This window comes from Zingiber officinale, chromosome 4A, assembly GCF_018446385.1.
Source record: "Zingiber officinale cultivar Zhangliang chromosome 4A, Zo_v1.1, whole genome shotgun sequence".
Classification (NCBI taxonomy): Eukaryota; Viridiplantae; Streptophyta; class Magnoliopsida; order Zingiberales; family Zingiberaceae; genus Zingiber; species Zingiber officinale.
In genome coordinates, this window is record NC_055992.1 from 136750217 (window position 1) to 136776696 (window position 26480).

The 26480-nt window shown below is 38.4% G+C and overlaps 3 protein-coding genes and 2 long non-coding RNA genes across 5 annotated transcripts; 2 read left to right on the forward strand and 3 right to left on the reverse strand.

The window, feature by feature from the left end:
• The first annotated feature begins 212 nt into the window (after positions 1–212).
• Positions 213–7494, forward strand: LOC121971388. The gene is made up of 3 exons (XR_006109126.1): positions 213–1936; positions 2047–2141; positions 7359–7494. It is a non-coding gene; the product is annotated as an uncharacterized LOC121971388 (long non-coding RNA).
• Positions 2178–3284, reverse strand: LOC121971386 (protein SRC2 homolog). The gene has a single exon (XM_042522638.1). It carries the CDS (start codon positions 3180–3182, stop codon positions 2313–2315), a length of 870 nt encoding a protein of 289 aa, XP_042378572.1. The 5' UTR covers positions 3183–3284; the 3' UTR covers positions 2178–2312.
• On the reverse strand, positions 5782–7871 carry LOC121971387 (LOB domain-containing protein CRL1-like). Its single transcript, XM_042522639.1, has 2 exons — positions 7347–7871; positions 5782–7065 (listed from the first exon to the last, which is right to left on the reverse strand). Exons 1-2 carry the CDS (start codon positions 7623–7625, stop codon positions 6631–6633), a joined length of 714 nt encoding a protein of 237 aa, XP_042378573.1. The 5' UTR covers positions 7626–7871; the 3' UTR covers positions 5782–6630.
• Positions 7519–8599, forward strand: LOC121971389. Its single transcript, XR_006109127.1, has 4 exons — positions 7519–7660; positions 7779–7853; positions 7930–8189; positions 8281–8599. It is a non-coding gene; the product is annotated as an uncharacterized LOC121971389 (long non-coding RNA).
• A 13646-nt stretch (positions 8600–22245) lies between these two features.
• Positions 22246–26344, reverse strand: LOC121971390 (ABC transporter F family member 1-like). The gene is made up of 5 exons (XM_042522640.1): positions 25939–26344; positions 24792–24865; positions 24493–24703; positions 24157–24391; positions 22246–23550 (listed from the first exon to the last, which is right to left on the reverse strand). The coding sequence occupies exons 1-5, from the start codon at positions 26146–26148 to the stop codon at positions 22493–22495; spliced, it is 1788 nt and encodes a 595-aa protein (XP_042378574.1). The 5' UTR covers positions 26149–26344; the 3' UTR covers positions 22246–22492.
• Between the last annotated feature and the right edge of the window lie 136 nt (positions 26345–26480).

Genomic DNA, 26480 nt, shown 5'->3' on the forward strand with positions numbered 1-26480 from the left:
ATTGTCGATTTCAAATCTTTTTCATTGTCAAATAACTGATGAGGCGCTTGTGGCATGCAGGATCTTGAGGAAGAGACGGAAGAGGAAGCAGTCGGCGGTGCGGTTCTGATGCCAGATGGCGGGGAAGATGAGCTCAATCGGAATCAGGAAACAACACTATTTGCAATTCAGCAACGTTTGTCAGGTGATTGTTCTCTTTGTCCTCGGAATTCATTGTTCGCCACTCTCTTGGGCTTAACTTTGGTTTGAAGTTTGCATATTGATTCTGCTTTCGCCTAGCAGCCTTGAGTAGCATGCCACTGCTGGAGCTTGCATATGCTATTCTATGACAATTCATTAGATTATTGTAATGATAATATAGTATCTAGCAGAACATTTTGGATGCACTATTAGTATAATGAAATTTGCCTATGCTTCGATCGACTAACATTGTTGTTTGGTAGTGTCATAACCTGCTAGCCTAGAACACTTAAGTTCAAGTTGGTAGTGAGTCCACTCATAGCTTATAAAACTGACTGATTCACAATTCACCATGTGAGACTGAACTAGGGTGCTTTAATCATGCGTCAAGTTTGTCTTTCTCCATTAAAATTCAAAGTCTAATTCATAGCTTTGAATCATTCCAATGTTGGCTATACCATTAACTTGGGAAGCTCCACCCTTAAAGCTTAATCTAAGTTTATAAAGATTATTTATTAGTCCACAACTGAGCTTAGAAGTTTCTTTGTTAATCCACATCACGTGACACTGAATTATGGTGTTACGGGTATTGAATGTATTTTATATAGATCTTCCTGTAACTTCTGAGTTACTTTACTGCTATCAGGTTGCAGCTAGTCATACTATAGTCAGTGCAATAGTTGTTCGTATGTTTGTGGATTGGTCTAATTTGCCTTGCCGAAATGTTCGTTTGTCAATTCATATTCTACAATGACTTGCCAAAAGTTTAACACAATTCGATATTTTCTATTTTCTCTTAGCTTCCATTGTTCTTTAATCCCATTCCGCTAGAAACCTAAGATATTGTTGCATCTTCAGACTTGCTAATTACAAACTGATTAGACGAATATAACTTGTAGTTATATGCATATCCTTTGTTCCTCATCAACTTCTTTTATCTCTTTTACGACATTATTGAACTAATTATAGAGGTTTACTGAATTACACAAGGATTGTTTGAATCCTGTTTACAACAATTTAACAGTGGTAAAATTGAAACCTATTTTAGAATACAAAGACAACAAATTAGGTGAAGTTGCTTCAAGATTTAGTGTTTCTCCTCCTTGTACAAACTGCTTAACCCAACAGAAAAAGTTATGAGTAACATATGCCATCATGGTTTTACTTCATAACATTAGTTAAGCTTATGATTGATTATGTTAACAATTAGTAGTTAATTCTGGATCAATGTCTTTTCTAAAAGAATCTGAGAAAATCAATGTTTTTAAATATGCTTCATACTTGAGACAGTTTGGTGTTTTCCATTGAACTAATTCCAGGATGAAAATTGGGAGAATTGGCAATTAAATTCTTCCAATTTTGTCGCAAAATCTAATTGTAAGGACTACAATAGCTTCCGAAAAGAGGTGGCAGTTTCATTGGATGATGTGTTTGCCGACCCCAATGCTACAGATTTGGTGTATTTATGAACTAGGACCGTCGACTACGATAACTCTCATTGATGATGGTGTTGCTCACGGTCATAGCTAGAAAAGAGACCTCTTGGTGGCTTCACTCTAACTCATTGTCATCTGAGCAAAGAATGAACACATGGAGTTGAACCATCAATGAAGATGAAGTAACTGGAAACAGAGGCAAGTCGAGGAGCTCTCTACACCATGCCATTGTTGGGTCTTCCTTGCAACTCAGATTCTATCCACTCTCCAACCCTGCTGGAGAGGTAAAAGGCTTCAACTTCAAATACTTGTCGGCTGGGGTTAGTTTCTTACTTTTGCTATTGGATTTATAGTTTCTCCTTTCATTTCTCATATACTGTCAGAGATAATCATGTTTCACTGGTAGTAGTTTGTTGCTCCTCTCTTTCAGTTTGATTGCCCTCATCAGGACTCTTAACTGCTGAACTTGAGCTCCAACATTTTCAGCTCGTTCTCCTCGTAGCTTTGGCACAAAGAACGCACTAGGTGAGCTATAATTTATTGTCTCGGTCTCTCTCAAAATATTTGGATTTAGTATTAATTATTATTTTGATAAATAAAACTGCCACATTAAGTGCACTGCAATAGCATGCGAGAACACAAGGAAAATGAACCAAGTTTTTGTTTATTTTGCCCCGAGTCAGCAGAAGAGGCGACTTAGAAGTCGTCGCCGCCATCGTAATAATCGTCGTCGGCGAGGTTGTCCTCCACCTTATCCGTGACATCGTCCGCGATCTTGTCCTCGACGTAGTCCACCCCCTCGGCGATAGCCAGTCCCCCGAGCAGCCCCGCCGCCGCCCCCACAGCCAGCCCCGTCCCCATCCCCATCTTCGACTTGCTCTTCTGCTGATCCTGCCCGTAGCCGTATCCGTACCCTCCCGCCGCCGGAGGAGCGCCGTACCCTCCCGCCGCAGGAGGAGCGCCGTACCCTCCCGCCGCAGGAGGAGCGCCGTACCCTCCCGCCGCCACCGGTGGAGCGCCGTATGGGTACCCAGTCGGCGGTTGGGCGTAGGGCGCGGAGGCGCCGTAGGGAGGCGGCGCGTATCCGTACCCGGGGCCTGAGCGCGAGTACTCCCGGGGCGGAGGCGCGGCGTAGGGGTCGTAGTAGCGGGCCGACTCCTTGACAGCCACCGTCACCTCGAGCTTGCCCTGGGGGCGGCCGGATGGGCGCTTCAGCTTCAGCTTCTTCGTCAGCTTCGCTCCGACGCCGACCTCGTCAAGGACCTCCACGAGTCGGAGGCGGGCGGATCCGACCAGCGGCTTAACACCCTCGCCGCCTCCCGCGTGGACCACGTCCAGGTAGAGCGCGGCGTCCTCGAGACGAACGCCCGGGGGCAGCGGCAGCGTGAGCTTCTCGTCCCAGATCGGATCATCCTCGTCGCCGGCAGTGGCCACGCGGGTGGAACTCTTGGCGGCGGGATCGATCCAGGCGACGACGTAGGGACGGAGATCGCCGTTGCGCCAGTTGACGTTCTTGAGATTGCGGCCGGAGGCGACGGTGAGTTCGACCTCATAGCGTGATCCCATGGTTGCAGATCTGGAGTTGTGTGGAAGGACGGATCGGAAGGGATAGGAAGGAAAGGAAATTTATACAGGAGATATTGGCGATTGCCACCAATCAGTAAGAAAATCACAGAAATGCCAATCCATTTGGTGGCGGTGGCGTAATAATGGAAGTATAAAAAGGGTGGAGAATAAAGACCAGCAGAAAAAAAAGAGAAATAAGCGAATATTCTGGTCAGTTCTGTTTACTAGGACGCGGTCTGAACGCGATTAGTCAAGGCCCAGATTAGGCCCAATTAAATTACTTTACGAAAGTTCTAGAACATGTTTTTCTCTCCTCGCCAGATGACGCCTCCCTTGATTCCTCTCCCTCTTTTAGGCGTTAACACGACTTGACTCAACTTCTAATACAAAATCCTAAAATAATATAACATTAACTACACTAATTAACTTACTTATGGAGTTAAATAAAGCAAGCAATGAGATTAGTTTTTAGAAGTCGTTAAATTTTTAAGAGTTTATTTTGGGAAGATATGTACTTTTAAGTCTAAATATAGAATCATTTTTATCCATTAAATGTTTTAAACTAATTTCCAGTTTTATTTAGGTTGAATTCTACATGAGCAGTATTGTGTTTCGTCATCAAGTTATTTATTAACTTTATTAAAGTTTAGTCACTCTTAAGGTAGTTTTAGAAGTTATAATTAATTATTGTTACCAATTTATAACACAATTAGCCTTCCCCATTTTAATAAGTTGGTTGTTGGATTTATTAAAGTATTATTCGAAACCCAGACAGAATTGAAGAAATTAATATTTTTTCTAAATTATAAAATATACATTTGTCTTGAACTTCTTCTTAACTAATTAGAAATATTCGCTTTCTTCACTAACTTGCCAAATGTTAATTTCAGCTTGTAATAGGCCTTTTTGTATGCTGAGAAAGTAAACTATGAAATCTATTGCAGATGTAGAAGATGGACTCCATCTTTGATTAGTGTACTAAATAATAAATTGTTATGATTATTTTGATAAATTAATCTTTAATTAGATTAATTTAATTTAACCTTTTTCTATCTTATATGTGTTTATTGTTTAAGTGAGTTGAGTCATCATTCATGTACTAGTCACTTCCATATTTGATTGAATGGGTGAAGCAAATCAGATGATCCAAATGGATTGAGTGGGTTGGACGAGTTACATTGTAGGTAGACTAGATAGGATGGGCAAATTGAGCAAACCAAACTAATCAATTGTGGCAAAAGGCGAATACGCTCGCCCCCAGCGCCCCCGCCAACCCGTCCTAGGGCCAACACGGAGGAGGTAAATCACGGGCGGCTACTAGCCTTTGAAATAGTGACTAGCACATAAGGGAGGTATTTATCTCGGCTTTGCCGAGATTCAAACCCCAGACCTCATTGTGGCAACACCTCATGCGCTAGCTACTAGATCCATCCGAGGGGACGCAAACCAAACTAATCAAGAGGCTAGGTAGTTTAGATGTACCAGTGTACCGGGCGAATCTTTCTAATTATCTGGAGGAATATCTATCACTGTGCATATTGAATATTTGCTCTTTGTGTTCAAACAAAAGACTACAATCCCAGACTTGAAAATTCACAAGTCAATTCCATAATTCAATTTATAGTCTATATATTAACTATCAAACACATTATAAGAGTAGTTTAAGGCGCATTCACTCAAATCTAATAAATTTGCAACTTCGTTGACGGAGTTGTGCCCGTATAAATGGTCGTTCCATCTATTGCCACTCCTACTTTGAGCTAATAACTAATGTGAAATAAGGAATGTGGATATCCCTCTTTTCCAGTCAAATAACTAACTAAGCCTGCAACTTCTGCTAGCTTAAAGCTTTTAGATAAGTTAGGAGTGACCATAAAAAAAGCAACTAGTATAAACCTGAATTAGCAATCTCCTTTTCAAGTAACAACCCTAATACCTTTTGAACTAAGAGCTTTAGCTTTATGAAAATGTAGCTATACCTCCTTTTGTATTATTATTATTATTTTTAACTTTTTTGCCTTTTGTTGACTAGTACAACATCAATTATGTTGCTTGTATTTCAACCCAAGACTAGGCCAACACTCTTCTACTTTGTAACAACTTGAGATTAAGAATGCAAGAGATGGAAGAAAATAGGAATGGAAGGAATAGTCCACTTAACTGTATACTTTGCACTAATTAAATCTAGCAATGCGTTTTGCTCAAAAAGAAGGATTATGTTCTTTCATTGGTTATGCATCAACTTGGCTTTATCGAAAGGGAGATAAACATAAAATATTACGATGCAATCATAGTTTAAATTCTGGTACCATGTTGGATGGTATGGTCAAAACATATTGTTCCAATAAGTTACCAAAACTCAACACTACTTGGCACAAACAATTTATCTTGTGTTGTTGTGTCAATCATGTCAATGAGTATTGTGTCATACTAACATTTGACATCTCTTTGAGATGCTATATTTTAGTTTTTGTTATGCAATATGATGTTAAAATTATACCATTTCATATATAGAGTTGGGAATATAGATTCGTTTTCTTCGTATTCTTCCTTTTCATCTACTTCCTACTTTTCTATTCAGTTCTCCATGGCACCACACATTAAAACTTCAATACATACTATTTCCAGTTAAAGTCCGAAACTCCGAGGCGACTCGAGATATTAAACCTTGGATGCAACCATGTTACATTTAATTGGATGACAATTTTTTGTTCCCAAAAGCTTATAAGATGCATGTCAAGTTTGATTTCGTTAATGGTTACCAACAATATACTTAATTTTTTATGGTAGTTGCATACTAATGTTTCTAGATCCACCTTGCTTTAGGTCTTCTACTCAAAATTACATCAGAAAACAAAACATAGCTGTAGTCTAGATATCACGCCAGCAATTTTAATATCCCTTACTTTGTCTTGGAGTTTTACTCTTCAAGAACCTTAATATGCTGCAAGAGGAGATTACTTCAGAAATGAGGATATTCGCCTTTAGCATTATCCTTGAAGTTAGAACTTGTTTTGGATCTTACAACCTGTATGAGCATTTAACTAAAAAGTAATAGCTAGTAGGTTATTTGTTTGTTAAAGTGGATACTCAATAGCATCTACTACTTTAGTAGCTAATTGAAATTTTAAGCACCTTTTTCCAGACTCAAACCATATAAAAAACCTTGCTCATCATGATTCCTAGTTAAGGTGTCGAATCCCGATGTTTATCCTAATTTGCCAATCTTAGCACTACTACCATTCTCCATTATGAAGGCAGTGAGCTTAAAAAAACTCGTTAAGTCTCTTATTTCTGCCTAGGTATACTGCTATTGTACATTGGCAAGCCTCATCAAGTATTGCATAGCAGTAGGACCAAGAAAAGCTTCTTCCGAGTTTCGTGAGCTTGTGACGCAACTCAAATTTGATGAATCAAAACTGAAGATGATGCTTCATGAGTTGGCCTCTCATGCACAATGAAGATGGCCAAATGCTACTGACTGGAGGTCCTCCATTTCGAGATATGACGATCTCCTTGCATTTGCCTCTATGTCGAGTGAGGCCATGGCACTCGAGGAATCGTCTTCGGTGAAGGAGGTCTGATCACTGTCCATGTATGAAAGTTGGTCGTAATGCTGAGTAGACGGGAAGTTGTTTGAATTGACTACTCCATTGTCGAAGTACAGCATCCCTTCTTGATGTGCATAAGCACCTGAAATTAAAGGCTGCATCATCCTCTCTTCTCCACTCAGATTGAAGCCCTGTCCTGGTTGATAAGATGGTCGCTTCTGATTCAATTTCTCATCGTCAAGTCGACTTCGGGAAGTCAACAAATATCCACTGGCTAAACCTTGAGCAATTTGAGCCTTCAAGGAAGCTAGTTGTGCTTCCAGTGTCACTACCTACAAACAAGGAAACATATTATTAGCACCTACAATCTTGAATCTTTATTAGAAAAGCAGGAGAAAAAAAGATAGATGTCATGAGAAATTATGTCATTTCGATGTTCCGTAGGACTTAATATATATTGATGTTTCATAGTACACATGCAAATGCATTCATGCATTTTCAATTTTCTCAACTGCAAAACTTAACAAAGTTAGTTGTTGCATGCCTGGAAAGTGATTTTGTGTGTACTAGAGTACTAAATGTTTGAGAATTGTATGTTCTAATTGGTACTCACTTGTTGTTGCAGTGCAAATATGTGAGCGACACAGCCATAAATGGGATCTTGAATCCTAGCTTGAGCCTCATAGGAGATGGTAAGCGCAGCTTCCGACCTGTCTGAGACCGGGAGGTGCATGAGGAGCTTTGAGGCATTGCTCGCTCCGAAGACCTTGTGAATAGCTGCAAAATGAGCAGCACTCTGTTCATGGCAGAAGTATGGGGCAAAGACACACCCTCTCATGCACTTCCTCCTCAAAAATTTGCATGCGCCGCAAGGAGAGCCAAAGCCTGTCATCTTTGAGTTCAGAAGCCTTCGATGTCTTAGCCTATGTAGTGAATCATCATCTCCTTTTAAACACTAGAATGTCGAATAATTTATTCGCATTGGTCTCCTTAATGGCCTGCATTAGGCCATCTCATTTCACCTGCAATTCCATACTTTTTTCAGATTCCGTTCAATGAGGACAAAGAAGCTCACTGCGACTCAACCTGATTACAGTTCTCTTCGGAATTCTTCCTTCTGGTGAGTTTAGACTTGTCTTCTATGATTGTAAATCATGTTTCGAGTTCATTATATTACTCACATAGAATTCAATCAGGAAAAGGCCAAAAACTCAAAAGAACCTTTGTTCTCCATGCTGAATGGGATGGTGTGCTTATGCTGATTGATTGCTTTCAATCAATTTAGTGTCTGGCAAGGCATAAGGACAATCACAATGCTATCCTATCATCTCATGGCCTGCTTCAGTAAACTCCAACTGATCCTAGTTCCTGTTGAAGGATTGAGACATCAAGAGTTGGTGAAATATGATTATCATCCTAAAGAGTAGATATGTTCTTCCTATTTCATAACAAACAGGTCAATGGTAACTCAATCCTTAAACATCCCTACAGTCACAATATCAAGAACAGTACTGAAAATCATGGTTTGAAATCTCTTATCATGCCAGGTGAAATGGTCAAAATCGAAACTCAATACCACTATGCATCAAGGTTAAGTCTCAAGTCATGCCATAGTTTCAATCTTTGACTTATTCCAGTATCATACTGACTCTCTAATGCATGATGTCGGTGATAAATTGGAAGTTGAAGGAGGAAGGAGATGAAGTAAAAGAATGATACATTGTCTGTGTTGAGAGGTATCGAGTTTTGGTAGTTTACTAGAATAATATATTTCGATCATGTCGCCAAGCATGATATAAGATTTAAAGCCATGACATGTTCAATATCTCCTTCCTATGTTTCATCTTCAATTCCAATCTATTTCAGTATCGTTCCAGTCAAATACTAAAATTTTAACACGGTTCGAGGTTTTGAACCTTGCTGAAAATTAAGATCACACTTTTCATCGTACTCTTTGCACACCCAAACTATATTTAGGTTTAAACCTTTGTTTGTGTGTTTGTTTTTTCACTTGAGCACTGAACCCATAGAAGGGCAGACTCAGTGTTTATGGCTGGGTCTACAAGCCCTTGCCATGCCGGTTTTCATGGCATATTTCTCCCTGGAAGCCATTGTTTTGTGTTTGCCACTGTTCTGGTGATCACCATTTTGTTTGCCACTCGACTAAATGTGGAGGCATGCCAAAGCTGCTTAAAACTTTTAAGTGATGGCAAAGGCAAAGGCAAATGCCCAATATAATAAGAGTTGTGTGGATTATTATTGTGGCTGTGACACAAGTAGGAGGGGCACAGAGAAAGCACTTGAAAAAGATAGGTGTTAACTTTGGAGATGCCTAGTCTTTTTTTAAAGGCTAAAGAGCATCTAAACTGCTTCCACATTTCTCTTGTCAACATGTAAAGTTAAGTTGCATTTAGGGTCGTAAACAAGGCAAGTTGAGTCAAGTTTATGATGTCCAAGTTTGTTTGATAGGATAATCGAGTTAAACTGAGCCAAATTTAAAATGAATCCAACTATTGAAATAGTTGTTCGAGCTGACTTGATTTTTTTTTTTTAACAAACTTGAACTTGGTTCAAGTTTAGCTTGAGTTTGATTCATTTAGATGTTATCGAGTTTTTAGTTCAAGTTTAATTCTTTGAAACTTTTATAGTTTTTAGTTTTTTGATTGATTTTAAACTTGATAATACAAACTTGTTTGTCCATCTTTATTTATTTAGCATGTTGATGAGAGTTATGTTGATGAGAGTTTTATTGATGAATATTGATCCGGCGGTACGGATGCGGGACCCCCTTTGAGGGGAGTCAATGCCACGTGGAAGCAAAGGTCAAACGGCCAACCGGAGAGGGGGAACCGACCGGCCGAACGGGGTCTATGCGGAATCAAAGAACCCGACGCGGTCTCGGGTTTCCGACGCTCATGGTGAACAAGGCCGTCTAGCCGAGCGGCTGGGCACTCGGCGTGGGGAAAAGAAGGGCAAGGGGACTCGGGAATCCTCCCGGTCGGAATACTGTCGACTTGTGTACGGTCATACGATTGGAGACTGCCGAGCGGCCGGACGCTCAGCGCGATGACAGAAGAGACAGAAGGACAAGGGAAACATCGGGAAACATATTCTGACAACATGCATGTTTGGCGACCACGTCATACACAGAATATTACGGCAGGAGGTTCGCTGTCCCATCAGAAAGGTAATTGGACTGTAGCAGTATGGTGTCAGACATGCTTCTCTGGCAAGCCCATACTACGGTATGGGAAAAGACACGTGTACACCTCGGTAAGTGTGCACAAGCCTTTCCACAGCTCTATATAAGAGCCCCCAGACTTCGCCAAAGGTACGCAATCACGCGATCTCACATCCTCGAAGCCACTATCATTTTCCTCTTGCCTGACTTGAGCGTCGGAGGGTCGTCGCCGGGAACCCCTTCCCGGCCCGACTTCCTTGCAGGTTCGCAGAAGATCCGTGCGGCCGGTCAGAGATCCACGTCATCAGATCGGAGAGCGCCACGTGCCCAGCGTCCATTGATTCAACGTTCGGACAGGAACAAATATATTTTACGAACTTTGTTTGTGAATATTGTTCATGAACATTGTTCACAAATAATTCAAAATCCATGTTCATTGTAGCAAAGTTGATAACCCTTACTTTGGGGGCCCCTCCAGGATTGTCTCATGTGATATGAAAGAAGATAAATAATGAGAAGTATCGTCTAACATAGTGTCCCTTTGCATGTGATCGGGTAATCCACAATACATTTCGCACACAGTAAAAATTGACCACATGACTTATTGGAGCAACATCATCATAATTCATATTCACAAACATTAACGAGTTGTTCAAACCATTTAATTAACTTTGTGTATTAAATAAACATAAACAAACTCAAGTCGAACACTTGCTTATGAATATTTGGTTCAATTATAGTCATAGTTGTATTTAAACATCAAAGCATTTCTTGCAATTAACAATAACCCCTAATTATCAAAGTCATAAAAAGAGGATTCTCTTTGTTTTTTAAAATGTATTTTTTTTCCTATTAACAAAACTGCTGTTCACCATTTTTTTTTTTTTTGACAACAAAAGTTAAAATTATTGCCTCGACGGCCCCTCTAGGGTACCCCTATTGTATGGAAGGGAGACAAATCACGAATGATTTTGTCCAACAATAACAGCGTATGTAAGGAGGAGATATTTTGTTGAAAATCAATCCATACCTATTGACAGTAATTAAACTAAATGGTGGTAAAATATGAATACGTTCGCCCCCAGTGCCCTCGCCAACTCGTTTCAGAGCCAACATGAAGGAGATAAATCACGGACGACTACTAGCCTTTGGAATAGTGACTAGCACATAAGGAAGACATTTATCTCGATTTTATTAAAATTCGAACACTAAATTTTATGATAATAATACTTCATACGTTAACCACTAAATACACCAGCGCATGGGGCTTTGTTTTTTTATTTTTTATTTTTTTTGTTTAAACCATTGATTCATGAATCATATGAGTTGAGCCTGAAGCAGTACTTTACCGTGGCAACTGATGACATGCTCAACAACATTCTTCTGCTGAATGAATGCTTCTGCTTTTCTTTCAGCTCAGTGACAGAGGAGCGTTAGGGTTCATGAACCATTTCCTTGGTGAAAGGACAGATACCAAACTTCGAAAGGAGCATGCAATGCAATGCAATGCAATCCCATCAAAAGTGTTGAATTGATTGGCCTGCAGAGTTCACCAATGCTGGCAGCTTTTCCAAGTCCCAAGTAAGTTCCCATCCACTCCCCCTGTGCATTCTCCTCGCTGAATACAGCATGAGCTTTACCATCAAATGACAAATTGATTCTTCTTTTTAGGCGAAAACTAATCGGGGGGAAAAAAAAATACAAAGATCATCCCTTTTATTAAAATCTTATTTTTTATTTATTATTAAAATAGCATTCTGCTCATGTTTACTTATAAAAATATTTTTATTTTTATAGATATTATAACTATATAATCATAATACTACAGCTATATAACAGTTATAATTTCATAATACAATACAATATTAACTAATATTAATCAAAAATAAATTTTATATTAATGTTCAAATTATAGTAATTATAAATTTTAATTACTATAATATAATATTATTATGTGTTGACCAGAATTGAAATGACCATACTCTAAACGTTATAATTTCGTAGTTAGTATAATAACATCTAAGGAAGATATTTTTTAAAAAAGATTGAGGCGGGATGAAATATTATTTTAATAAAAAAAATTGTCATTTCACCATTCTAATAAAAAGTATTTTTTTATTTTTCCCTAAAAATATGTATATTTTTTAATAAACAAAAAAAAATATTTTTCTTTATAATGACACTGACAGATTGCACAGGGAAAGCAGATTAGGGTTGGCCTTTCCTTGCTCCGAAGAGAAGCCATGTAGGATTAGGGGGGCCCTTCAAACTGGGAGAAACCAGAGGAAGTGGGGGTGGGAAGAGGGTTGGGGAGGAGGGAGACATGGCCAAGAGGAAGTATAGATAGACAAAGGAATCAAACAAAACAAAAGGCCTTCTTATTTTAATTTGGGTTACATAATAATTTAGGTGTACGGTTTGCATCATTAAGGTTAGGTGCCCTAATAATTTGAAGTTATCATCATCGTCATTATTGACGTTCGACTTGCTTAATTAAATTATCATCTTTTAGGGTTTTTGTACTTGCTGATAAACATCTGTGTGAGTCAGATCCACCTAAGACTTCAAAATGAGTTTGGTAATAGGCTTGAGGTGTCGTTTAGATGTGCGTCGACATGGATGAAAATAAATAATTGATTTGAGGAAACCAATTATACAAAGAGTCACAATTTTGAGGATTACATTTGATTTAGGGTTTAACTTCTCTGATGCTATATCACAAGTAGATGTGCAAAATTTTCATAAGCACTTGCCATAAATATTCAAACTCATTTATTTGGCTCATCTCATAATCATAATGAACTCTTACCCAAATTTCTCACCTTTGAAAATCATCTCATAGGAAGCCAATAGTTGATGACGATCGACGCTTCATTGATATCTCTTATCAAATTAAAGAGATATCAATTGTTCACATTGTAAAAAGATTTTAACATTGTTCCTAAGCAAGTCGATCTTTGGTGTGTAACCCAAGAAAGAGGAGTGTCATTTGAGTCCACCTTGTCCATACATGCACTAGAACCGCAACATGAGAGTGCCAAGTTAAACACTTGTGCGAATAGGTTCCTAATATTGTATTAGCTTGCAAAATGACAATAATCATGTATTTAGGGGATGGATAAATGGGAGTCAAGACCTTAAAAGGAGAAACAGAGAGAGTATTGAAATTTTTAAAAAAATTGAGCATATGATCATTATTTATTTATATAAGAAAAATTCTTACTTTCTTTCCACCCCTTTTATTGCACTAATCCAATCTAACAAATAAGTAGTAAAATTTTAAAAACAATGCTTGTTCTTAGAATGATAAAGTTCCTAGTAAGTTTGTAAGTTTACACAAACATAAATCAGGACCAGTTGCAATAGAGAACTAATTAGAAATTAATTTACAGAGGACACCAAATTTCATTATCTTTGTATACGCGCATTCACATGTTGGCCAAGGAGACACACAAAATCTCATACTACACCTGATTCTAGGGTTTAATCTTTTGTCTTCTTCCTCTCGACCACTTTGCATTCTTGTTTCATTGTCCGAATTCGAGCAAGCCAAAATGACCCCCTTAAACACTGCATAACAATCGGTATTTCTAAAACCAGAGTAGACCTCTTGGTTTAAGTAGGGAACTAGACACTAGCCTGACTTGGTCGCATAGTTTGATAGCTTTGTATGGTCATCTTCGACAAATTCTAGTAAGAAATGATTAATTAATGTTTCTGTTTTTTCATGTTTGATGAGATGTGGACATAGTGTCTTATAATATTTCTAAGACAAAGTTTCTAACACTATACCTGATGATTCTTGGTTGTTTAATTAGTATATATGTGTTCTAGAGCTTACATAATGGTCGTTGATGGCATCAGTCTTCAGCATTTGAGGTGGGCTGGCACTTTGTTGTGGTCCATCCGTCCATGTATAATAGGAGACAGACGAACCCTACAAATAGATCAAAGATTTGCAATTAGAAGAAAGATCAACAATTGATTGCACACGAGCCAAGATGGTATATCTGATCTGGTCCGAGATCCAGGGATGAGTTAACTCCTTGATGTACATGCGGTCGAACTCTTTTGGAAGGTCGGATGCGCATCAAGTCGGCTTTTGTCGGGTCAGTTTCTGTCGGGTTGATTTCTATTGGATCGGCTACTGTCGGGTCAGCTTCTGTCAGGTTTGACTATTTGTCGGGTCGGCAGATGTCAAGCCGAGCAACACAAGGACTCCAGTGAAGATCTATCATGATGACAACTGAAAGGGTTGAGAAAGGAGTTAGAAGAGAGGTCAAGTGTATCTTGGCGAGATCCCTCCGACGCTCCAGTTAAAATATGAAAGAGATGACGATAACAAAATGAAAGTTGTAAATATTTTTCTCACCAATATGTCTCTTTCAGCGCTACCTCCATTACCTTGTATAGGGTGCGAAAGTGTCCTCAGGGAGGTGCAGTGATTGAGGCATGAGATATTGTAACATGAGGTTTTCGGATCGAAATTTGGCGTGTCCGAGCATGTTTTTCCTATGTCTTAGCCACTTGTACTAATGGCTAGTAGTCATCCGTAATTTATCTCCTCCATATTGACCTAGGGACGAATTGACGGAGTACTGAGACGAACAAATTATCTTTTTATTACATTATATAGGGAGCAAAAGGCAAATAGGATTGTCGTACCTCTTTCCTCTTCACTATTGTAACTATCGTGTCCCTTTGCGCTATTACAGCTACTGTATCCCTTCGTGCTATTGTAATTGTCATTGTCTCGCCAAAGCTCTGGGTGATTGGACCTAACTCAGACACGGGTTGGGCTCAGCCCTAAGTCGACCGACTTGACTCGAGTTCAATCATGAGTTGGCTGACTCAACCTGAGCGCGTTGATTAAGTCCTAAGCCTGGTTGACTGGGACCAGTGGTGCAACTGGACTTGAGTTCGTCTCAAACTGATTTGGATCCGTGCTGACTGGGTCGTAGGCCAAGCATATGGCCCTTGGTATCTCCGCCACATCAGTGGCCAAAATGCCTCCGTTCGTAGTAGAATTGCTTCTATGATTTTTGGATCGCAACTTCGCAAGGCAGAAATTGAATTACCTTCCTCTTTGCTCGTGCACAGAAGTAAGCGAATACAATAGAAGCAGATGCGAGTCCTTCGGATAGCAAGTGATGTCTCTAAATGTTTAGACATTTGGCATTTCAACTTTATGTATGTTCTTGAACATCTATCTCATCCTAACTTTCTACAAAGATAAGTCGAGGTTCACTTATATCTTTCCTATTTATGTAGCTGCATCAATCCACAAGCATATCGATCGTCACTATGATCACTATAGTCATGACGATGAAATCTAGGAGGTATGCATCGGAGAACTAGCCTGTGCACCAACTTGGGGTGAAGCATTCTGGAGTAAAGAGGCTTCAACATTAGTAAGTGTTAGTAACGACGCCTTCCAGATTAAGTATATGCAGATACGAGCTTCAACATTAGTAAGTGTTAGTTATGGAGAGTCGTTTAGATATCATGCAACATGTATTGTATGAATTTAGTTAAGATTTTGCTATTTACTAACAATGGCAGCACAAGTCATTTAAACCAGTTGATGATGCAAATTTTAGAAAAGCTGGATCAAGACAGAGCTCATTGAAACTAAAATGCTAGTTAGACACTAACCTAAATACTTTTTCTGAAATTAAAAAAAGTGTTAGACATGATTTGAACTGAATGATTACTGGAGAGGTGAGTTAAAGATTGATTGAATTGAATTAAATGATGCTGTTACAGGAGGTTACGAGCGGATCCAAAGGTGGCGTGGAAGTTAAAGTTAAGTGAGATGACAATCAAAGTCAAAATGGGATGGTAGCCAAGATGTCACCCTCATCAGGGCTTAGCTCCTCACTTGACACCAAGGCCTTCGATATAAAGACGGTCGGCCTAAGATCCAATGCTTCACTTGTGAACAAAGGTCAGTCGGCACAAAGGCCGATCAAAATTATGACCTACACAGCATAACTTTGTTATAAATCTGGCCGGCCCAAAGGCCGGCCAGACATATCTAATTTTAGTGTTCGTTCTCAATATATGGCTGAACGTCTTTAGAATCGGACTGACTTAATAGACCTATTTCTTCGTTCAATGCCAAGACATAGAGACTCAACCAGAACGGCTCCGGAGTCAATTGAGTATATGAGGTTCAATTCTCCGCTACTGCAATATTACTTTCCACTTAGATTCAATCCTACAGTGCAGTACAACCTTCAGTATAAATCAGACCGTCACAAGGCTGGTTGTACTTATGAGTTCAAGTGTCTTGTTATCCAATAGTAAGTCTCTCATCATATGGCCTGACTATCCTAGAGTTGACCGGATTTGTAAGACTTGGTTCCTCATTACTTATCAGATCTCGGCATGAACCTACGAGCATATTGTTGACCGAACTTATGGTCGATCAAACTTATATGATTTCAACTCCGACCACAAGGTAATTCTCATTACAAATCCGGCCGAACATATAGATGATTGGGATACCCCATCCGTCCAAGTATTCGGCTAGGTTATATTCCAGGAGACAACATTATCAAGGAATCACAACAGATTGTTAGAATGATAACTATTCGTCAAAGAATATTCTTTGGTTATAACATATGCATTTGATAGAACTTTCTTGCTAAGATGACTATACAACTTCTATCATTATTGTGGAGGTTATACAAGATTATTTATATACAGGTAATAGAAGATTCCTTAGAGGATAACTGTACAAATTTTAGATTGTACACATTCTATTATCCGACATCTTCTGATACTAAAAATTTCTTGTCACCTCATTATTATAGAGTTATGAGAGGTAATATAAAGGGGGTTCTCTCCGCTAAGGAGGTATGTTTTTTATAGGCTACTGCACAACATTACTCTTTACTACGCTCACTCAATGTTACTGTAGTTCTTTTCACTTTTCGCTAGGTCATCTACTAACTTGAGTATCGAATGACCTACGTAGAGACTTTTTCCCTGGTTTTTATCCTAAAGTTCTGTTGGCTCTTTCGAGTGTGTGCAAAAAGGAGTCGAAAGGAGGGCTAGGTGTTATCGCCTCTCCCTAGCGCTTCTCTAAGTCAATGTCAGAACCACTTGTCAGTACGTTATTTCCGTAGTTTTCGGACAAGATCAAACACTAAATTTGGAAGTTCGATTTATTCAAAAATTTAGTTTAAGAAAAATATGTTACTTTAGTTATTCGGTTTGCTCTTGATTTTGAAAATTTAAAAATTAATTAAACCGAATCTACGTCAATGGACTACTATATTATAAGCGATTAATCAACTGAGGTTATGTATAGATGTTTAAAGAAAAGTTTGTAATATTTGAATTCCTGATTCGACTATCCAATAACAATCGACTAATGTCTAATAGTAATTAACAGCTAAAAAAGATCAATTAATTCGATAACCGATTGAACTAAATGATTTTTTATCCAATTCGTGCCAAGTTCATTCGGTTTGATTTGTAAAAAAAAAAAGAAAATCAATTTATTCAATTTCAATTTGGTCGTTTTTGTTATTAATAAATTGCTCACCCTATTTTGACATACCAAAAGATAGTCAGACATCAAAATTTTTGTTTAACTCAAAAAATATCTTATATTTTGTTTTTGCTAAATTTACTTTTTTTTTTTTTACATATGGTCTGTGTTAAGTGAAATTATTTTCGGATTAAAATATGCTGAGTTAAGATAAGATGAAAAAGGTCATCAAGGAGTTAAATTGGAATATCAAAAAATTATATGAGATTTTTTGACCGTGAAGTTTACGACAGAGCTATATGTTGGACGATCTAATCGGAAATAGAGCTATTCTGAATTAAAATTATAAATTAAATCAGATTTATCAGTGGAATTAATCTGTGCTGATAATTTCAAATTACTAAATAGGAAAGAAAGAATTGTTTGGGATAACTAAATTGGCCGGAACCAGAGTATACGTTCTCGAGTACAGAATCTAAGTGTAGATTCTGAGTATAGACTCCTGACTTGAGACTCTCGAGTACAGACTCCCGAGTACAGGTTCCTGATTGAAGAGTTCCAATTACAGGCAGGGGCGTAGCCAGAATTTAAATTAAGGTGGGGTTAATCGTTGACGATAATTGATATAATAAATTAATTAATTTAAAAAAATAAAAAAGTATATGAATATTAATTTTCCTAAAATATGGAATATAAGTATTTAATATTTAATACATTTGAAACATGAGAAAAATATTATTAAAATTGTGTTCATTCTTTTTAAAATCAAACTCATTATTATATCGTTATTAATTTTTTTAACTAACTCCAGTTTTATATATATATATATATATATATATATATAATCTATTAAAAAGAGAATAGATTAAAAATATATTCTATAAAACTACATTTAGAAAATATAGAATTTAAATCATTCAAACAATTGACTTTCGATCAAGCTAAAGTACACAAATCAAGAACCTTAATAGTTGAAGTATCAAGAATGGAGAGCAAACGGGATAAATTGAGTAATTGACTATCATTGAATAAGATTTTCTAGAGCATGAAAAAATTATATATATTTACAAACCTAGACTTATGTTGCTCATTACTTGGCAAGACAGCGACTTCCTCTCGTGCGGCCACTAGTGAAGTAGTTGCTCGTCACCTCATGAGGTAGTGTTTGCCTCACGTGTGGTCGCTTCATGGGCGATTGCACACAAAGCGGTTGTTGGTCACTTGGTAAGGTAGCGCCGACTCACGAGTGATCATCGATCGTTACCTCGTCGACCACCACTCAAGCGGTTGATGATCGTTGGCTCTTTCTCAACGATAAAATTTTATTTTGTTAAATAAGAAATAAAAAATTAAATTACTTTTGAATAGTGAATTTCTCGTTTGTTACGGAGAGTAAAGGAAACTGTACTGCAAGTATGTTTAGGGTAAAAAAAAGTTAAAATTAATATATTTATTAACTTATAAATATATTTATAATGACTTTTATAAATTGATCATTCTAATTTGATATTTAAAATTTTATTTTTGAATTTGATATTTTAAAATTGGTCCATGCATGGAAATGATCCATTAATGAGTTGGGGCTAATGCCTAAAAAAATCAAAATTATTAATTATGTTTCTAAAAAAGGAGGTGGGGCTGGAGCCCACCCTAGCCCAAGGGTGGCTCCGCCCCTGACTACAGGTTCCCGACTTGAGAATCCTAACTAGAAAGTCCATTCCAGACTGGAGGCTCCTGACTTGAGAGTCCTAATGGGAAGCTCCCAACTTGAGAGTCCTGAGTGGAGAAAAAAAGATATCGATGTCTATTTTCAAATAGTTTCCTTAAAATAGAATCATCCTCTTTCGGCTGTGCTTTAAGGTTATGATGGTCATCTATTTTCCAAGATATAATACTAAAATCACATACACAACTAAATACTGGTTGCTCATGGTGAAATGAGAAAGTACCTGATTGCTATCATGAACAAATAACTGAGCGGAAATGCTCGTTTGCGGAAATGAAGGTGGAAGAAAATCTTTGCTATTAGCTATGTGTCTCTTACTCTTGATTAGAACCTCCTTATCTAGGAACTTAGATCCTTATAGTATTTTCCACCTGTGTACCTGCATTTACCTCCCTCCATATCCGTGGGACCGGCTCTAGGGGGGCCGCTGATGTGGCGGTTCCACATTTTTTTTTTTTAGATCCTTATAGTATTTAATATCTGAATTAAAGTCATTTACTATCTATTAATCTGTCCAGCTTAAATAGTTGGAGGTTACAGATTTTTCATTAATCATCGATTAATGCATCTATTACATTTTAACAATAAGCAAAATATTCAGGTAGTAAAATATTGGTTCATTAACTTGGGTAAATTTTGTCCCAACTAGTCTTGTATTCAACGCGCGTAAGTCGTGCTCACACATGTGAATTTGGTGCAATGCAATCCGGACCTTGGATTTATACTCCCCTGTGCACCCATACGTGAGAAAGAGTCTCTCCTTATATATTTGTTCACATCATCAATGCATGTGTGATACGGTGAATAAGGTAAGGCCCCCAAAATTGGGATCGAAGGCAAGAAGACCAACTTAGGTAGAGGCTAAAGACAAGGAGGATCAACAATCGGGGACAACACGATCACATGGTGTGGCTGAGTAGTCCAGCAGATCAGACATTTATTCCTGTCAGATACCAGGTCCCACCAGCCCAATGAAATCCTAGGTCGGTACAATCGGGCTCCTTGTTTGAGTAAACATTTTGCTAATCGAACTTCCTGGTCGGGCATATACCTAGTCTTTAAGAGGCTAAGTCCTCAAGATGTCCAATGTTCTTTGGTCGATCGAACTCTAGGTCTGAGCTGGTTGGCCCTAGAGCCGGTCAGATCTATGGGGTCCAATTCCCCACTTCCCCTAGGCATAACTCCCTGTTCAAGCATACTTTATGCCAATTGGACTCCCTGGTTGAGCAGATACATAGTCTTCAAGAGGTCAAGTCCTCAAAATGTCCAATGCTCTTTGGCCGATCGGACTCCAGGTCCGAGCTAGTGAGCCCCAAAGCTGGTCGGATCTACTAGGTTCAATTCCCCACTTCCCCTGGACATAGCTCTATGTCTGAATAGACCTTATGCCGACCCAATTCCATGGCCTAAGCAAGTGCAACCCTATCGACTGAGACAAAGTCTCACGAGCAATCCTATCTTATATATAGAGGGTCTCATCAGGACGAGGCATTAATGGTCATTAATCATTAATGATACTCTCGATTGTGAATATACAAAACATTAAAGTAAGGAAAGAGGAAAAGATGGGAAGTAATTATAAAGTAAAATATTCTGAGACAAAATAAACATAATTTCTGATTGTAATTAATGTAGTGTCATTAAATGAGGGAAGATGGGAGACCACTTAAAAAATATGTGAAGTGCAAAAGAGATAAGTTAAGATAACATCTCTAGATTAACCTCTACTTTAATTCCTCTAATCCCTAGCGCCCTTCTAACCCTCCGGGTTATTTTTTTCATTTTTAGGATATGAGGATATCGACAAGGTACTTGTCAACGCATTGACAAGTTGTCGTCAAGAGTCTCAATGCAAGATCAATGTACAATAATAAAAACCAACTATAGTACCTTTAAGTTTTTAATATGAGACTAAACTCATACACTAACGAAGTTCCTTCCTTTTTATTTTTGTCATTCACTTTTCTAACATGTTTTTAATAAAATTAAATACTCTTCTTACGATTCTAAGGAGCGCGTGATATAATTTTTTGGTTTAAATTTATTGTTTTGGTCCCCTAAAATCTTCTAGCGAAAAAAAAGCATATTTTTAAAATAAGAATAGTTATTTTATTTTCAATAAATTTACATAGAATAGTCATTTCTATATCTTGTCAAAAAATAATTATAGAATACCAATTCTTAAAAAATTAATGATTCTTTAATCATCATTCTAATAAATACAATTGATAAAATGAACTAACAATATGTATTCCACATTTTGGCTTATGAAATGGAATAAATAAATCTTTTTATTCTTATATATAATTTATAAGAATACTATAGTAATAGATGATAAATACCTTTCCTATTGATCTCACTAATATAATTGTAAAATCTACTTAACCATGAGTTTGAGTTGTGCCTCTTACAATAATGGACTTGATACGATCCAACCCTTCAATGAAATCATGTATTGATAGTATTTTCATGCACCAAGCTATTTCTTTAAGATGATAAATACATTTGCATAATTATAAAATCTATTCCGTAAGAGAATAGCATTTCATTCAACAGATATGTTAAGCAATCATGGGTGCATTATCTAACCAGAGGCGTGTTAAAAATAAATCTGACCTTTCAATTCGATCCGAATTGATTCAAAAAATATCCGATTCAAATTAAGAACTTTTTAAATTTGGATTAGAGATTTTTGAATCAGATTTATATTGACCCAGATTAATCCGAATTTAGAGTTCAATAGATTTTTAAGATTTACATTAAATTTTATTTTGATAATTAAGATATGTCATATATATCAATATAATAATAATAATAGAACATTAAAATAAAAAAATTATTAAAAAATAATAAAAAAATTATTTTTAATCACATTATTCAAATTTAATGATTTCAAATTATATTTTAAGAAAAAAAAAATTCAATCCGATCCGGACCCAAAATGACACCCCTCTAGCCCACCCAATTCAAGTTGTTGAACCTTCTTAGTGCATCGATTAGACAATTGAAATAGGTTGAGACAACTAGGCAAATTAGGCAAACCAACTGAATCAACTAAGAGTTCTAGTTCTATTCAATCTCGTTCATGTAGAACTCCATGTTCATGTTTCAACTGCACACAGGATTTGGAATTATTATTCAATTGGAAAAATATAATAACTTAATATTCTTGTTTGGTTCGGCAAGAATACAACATAACGTCCAGGCTAGTTTAAATATAAGGGAACGGCTAATTTAATGCTACGCAGCCTCGAGTTATACATGACAGTGAATATTAATGACGATAATCGTAGGATAATCTCTGAATAAAACATTAATTAAGATAATACTGTGTTTTTTTCCCTTGCTGTATCAGTTGAACTCGGTCTTGCTCTTCAAGTGCTGCTTGAATTCCATGATGTCGCCCTCCCACCTGGTGGCAGCTTGATTCTCGCAGACCCAGATCTCCTTGGCCACCTGGTTGATCAATCTGAAATCGTGACTCACCAGAACCAGACCCCCGTCCCACTCATTCAGAGCCTCCGCTAGCGAATCGATAGTCTCGATATCCAGGTGGTTTGTGGGTTCATCCAGGAGCAGCAGATGAGGTAGCCTCCAGGCCAGCCAGGCAAAGATCACCCTGCTCCTCTGACCGTCCGACAAGTTTTTCATGGGCATCACCTGTGCTTTCCCTGACAGTCCAAACTTACCTATGGCGGCCCTCATCCGCTCTTCCTCATTGCCTGGGTACTCCTTCATCATGTACTGGAGTGCCGGCATATCTAGATCCAGTTTTTCAGCCAGATGCTGGTGAAACTGTGCGATCCTGAGATGATTGTGCCGTCGCACCATTCCATCTGTAGGAGCGATATCCCCAGTCATTAGCTTCAGCAATGTGCTCTTGCCAGCACCATTAGGCCCTACCAGAGCAATTCTTGAATCTAGATCCACCCCAAAATCAAGGTTCTTGTAGATGAGGGGGGTCTCCGGAGTGTAGCCGAAAGTCACGCCGACAAACTGTAGGACAGGTGGGGGGAGTTTGCCGACATCTGTGAAGCGAAAGACCAACACTTTGTCCTTCACCACTTTCTCCATAAGCCCACCGCGCTCCATCTTAGCTAGGGTTTTCTCCTTGCTCTGAGCTTGGCGAGCCAATTTCGCGGAACCATGTCCAAAGCGAGCAATGTACTCTTTCATCGATGAAATCTGATCCTGCTCCCATTTGTACTGCTTCATCTGATTTTCTTCCAGCTCAGAGCGAGTTTGGACATACTGATCGTAGTTACCGGAGTACAGCTTAAGCTTCTTGCTTTGCATGTGTATGATGTTGGTGCAGACTCCATTGAGAAAATCCTGAGAATGCGACACCACAACGAGGATTCGATCAAACTTCTTTAAAGTCTCTTCTAACCAAACGCATGCTTCCAGGTCTGCAGAGGAAAACAAGAACGAGGAAAACATATATAAATTGTGGTTGAAAAAAAAGCCAAAATAAATAGGTAAGAAATGAGAATTATATTTGACAGTTTCAAATAAAGCAGTCCTCATTCAAGTTTGTTAAAAAAAACTATTTTCTTCATCATAATTTCATCAGTATAATTAACGCGCTAACTAAAATTTATATATTACATGTGGCAAGAGGGTGATTTGCTCACCCCCAACACCCCCGCCAATCCGTCCCTAGGCCAATACGGAGGAGGTAAATCACGGGTGACTACTAGTTATCAGTGCAAGTGGCCAAGACACGGTGGAGGGCATGCTTGAAGGCACCGAGTTTCGACCCTAAGACCTCATGCGGCAACACCCCATGTCTCAACGATCGCACCGCCTCGAAAAAGGAAGGGGGGGGGGGGGGGGGGGGGCAAAATTTCTATATTACATGTATTTATGAAAGTTGGTTTAAATTTAAAATCAAGATATAGAGATTCAGAACTTCACAGAATCCTGCAGCTCATCCATGTTTGAAAATATTTGGATTGAAACCATGAATAACAGTTATGTCTATGATGCAAAAGAATATGATGTTAATACTTTACCAAGATGATTTGTCGGTTCGTCAAGCAAAAGTATTGTTGGATTCATAAAGAGTGCCCTAGCTAATGCAATCCGCATGCGCCAGCCACCAGAGAAATCTCGGGTTTTCTTTGCTTGCATTTGTTTATTAAATCCAAGACCATACAGAATCTCAGCAGCACGCTTCTCAGCAGTTGATGCATCAAGAGCTTCCAATCGCTCATAGATGAGATCCAAAGCTTCTCCTCCACCGCCGTCCTGCAGGAAATCACCCTCAGCCTCAGCAGTCATGTAAAATTTAGAATAAACTTATTATGGCAGTGCTAAGTGTGACACGATAGTTGTTCCACAAAACAAACCTCAGCAGCCAGTATTTCAACTTCTTTCTCCAACCTCAATCTTTCTTCATCACAGCAAATCACAGCCTCCAATGAGGACATGTCTGAAGCTTCAATTTCCCTCGAAAGGTGGTATATATCCATATGCTCAGGAATAGGGAGCTCCCTGCATCCAATAGATGCAAGAAGAGTCGACTTCCCACAACCATTCAGTCCTAGCAAACCATAGCGCCTATAGATGCAACACATTAGATAAAAGAGAAAATAAAATATTAAAAATTGAATTGCCAATCACAAAATAAAATATTGCTCAACAATACCTTCCATAGTTGAGTTCCAACTCAGAATCTACAATCAGATCATGCCCATGAAAAGTTAATGACAAGGATTCAATCTGGAATGAACCACAAAAATGTTGTCAGAATAATATTTCTCGGTATGAATGAAAAAGAAATCTAATACGTTGTACAAAAAGATTTACAACTGGAAAAAAAAAATGTTATCCTGTTTATTAGTCCCTAGATATTGGATCGGTCAGTTTCTGGGGTCATAATTCCCGTTTACATCTAGGCGAGTCATAAAACAACTAACGTATAAGAAGAAATAATCATGAAAAAGCAGATACCTTGAAGCTTTAAGCAAAAGCCATCTTTTCTTGGAAGAAATAATCATGAAAAAGGAACACAAATGAAAACAAAAGGATATATCCTTTAGAGGACTACTACGGACACTTCTGATTCTAACCAATCAAATGTAAAATGAAATATGTTCTTTAAGATATGCACTTTAGCATTTTCTGAAGAAACTTCAGAAAAGAAACCCAGAAATCATCTGGACATAGTTGATAGTCTGAAAAATCAACATATTAAATAAAGAATGATCCCCCTTTGATCCTAAAAGCAATTTGCATTTTAAAAGTAATTTCCTATGTTCCTAAGCCCATGAATAGTTGTGGCGATTACCAAGCAGAAACTTAAACCCATCATATTCCTTTTCAAATCAATTTTTGTTCAGATTGAAATTCAAATGTATGCCCATTGTCGTGTAAACATATACTGCAACTCAGAGGAAATGAAACTACAAGTATCAAAATCATGTAGACCGAATACAAAACCCTCTAAATAAATGCTTCGTCAACACAGAGGATGCATAAAGATAATCTAATATTTGTCATACAGGGAAACAGAATCCTTGAGCAACAAATTTACTGATCGACGTTGTGTTAACAAAAAAAAATGGCTTGAAACTCTCAAATAACTCGCATTGCCAAAGCAATTGCGCCCAATAACTCATATGAGAAATCAATCCGCCTAACCGATCCAACGTCACTACGAAATCAAACGAACGAATGAACCCTATAATTGATTTACCAGTTCAATCTTCAAAGCTAACATTTTTTTATCGCCTTCGACTAAACCTACTCTTAACAAATAGAAACAAAAGGGAACGAGGAAGAAAATAACTTACATGGATATCTCTGGATTGGGGATGCGAAGCAAGCACTCCAGTACACGTGCGATCCGAGATCTGGAGCGCCCCAACTCCATCGGCGACCTTCGAAACCCCGTTGGCCACCTCGGACACCTTCGATGAGGCCGCCGCAGACTTCCCTCCCCTCTTCGCCGCCGCTGCAGCCTTCTTGGCCGCCGCCTTCTTCTTGCTCGCGTCAGACACCATTCTGCTGCCTAAGAACCACCGCAGAAGGATGAACCGGACGCCGAATCCGACCGATCCAGGAGCAATATAAAGAGACGAGGACGGATCGGAGAAGGGAGCGGAGGGGCTTAGTATACAGTAGTTCCCGGCGGCCTCTTTCGCTAGGGTTTCGCCTTTCCTTTCTCCTGAGATAGAGAAAAGAGCGAGTTCGTAAGAGACCTAGAACAGAGAGGACGTTGACGTATTTATAGGCGTCTTCTCGCTCGCATCGTGGTAGCATGCGGACTAGTTCGAAGTCTTGAATCCACCGTCCACGTGGGATTTGGGGGGCCGTCTGGTGCGAATCTAGACGT

What these genes read in the sequence shown, in the direction of transcription:
- LOC121971386 (XM_042522638.1), bottom strand. Translation starts at nt 3,182, where the DNA reads ATGGGATCACGCTATGAGGTCGAACTCACCGTCGCCTCCGGCCGCAAT.
- LOC121971387 (XM_042522639.1), bottom strand. Translation starts at nt 7,625, where the DNA reads ATGACAGGCTTTGGCTCTCCTTGCGGCGCATGCAAATTTTTGAGGAGG. An exon ending in TATTTGCACTGCAACAACAA is followed by an intron (nt 7,066 to 7,346) that starts GTGAGTACCAAT and finishes CCTTGTTTGTAG; the next exon opens with GTAGTGACACTGGAAGCACA.
- LOC121971390 (XM_042522640.1), bottom strand. Translation starts at nt 26,148, where the DNA reads ATGGTGTCTGACGCGAGCAAGAAGAAGGCGGCGGCCAAGAAGGCTGCA. An exon ending in CCCAATCCAGAGATATCCAT is followed by an intron (nt 24,866 to 25,938) that starts GTAAGTTATTTT and finishes GGTTCATTCCAG; the next exon opens with ATTGAATCCTTGTCATTAAC. An exon ending in TTGGAACTCAACTATGGAAG is followed by an intron (nt 24,704 to 24,791) that starts GTATTGTTGAGC and finishes TTGCATCTATAG; the next exon opens with GCGCTATGGTTTGCTAGGAC.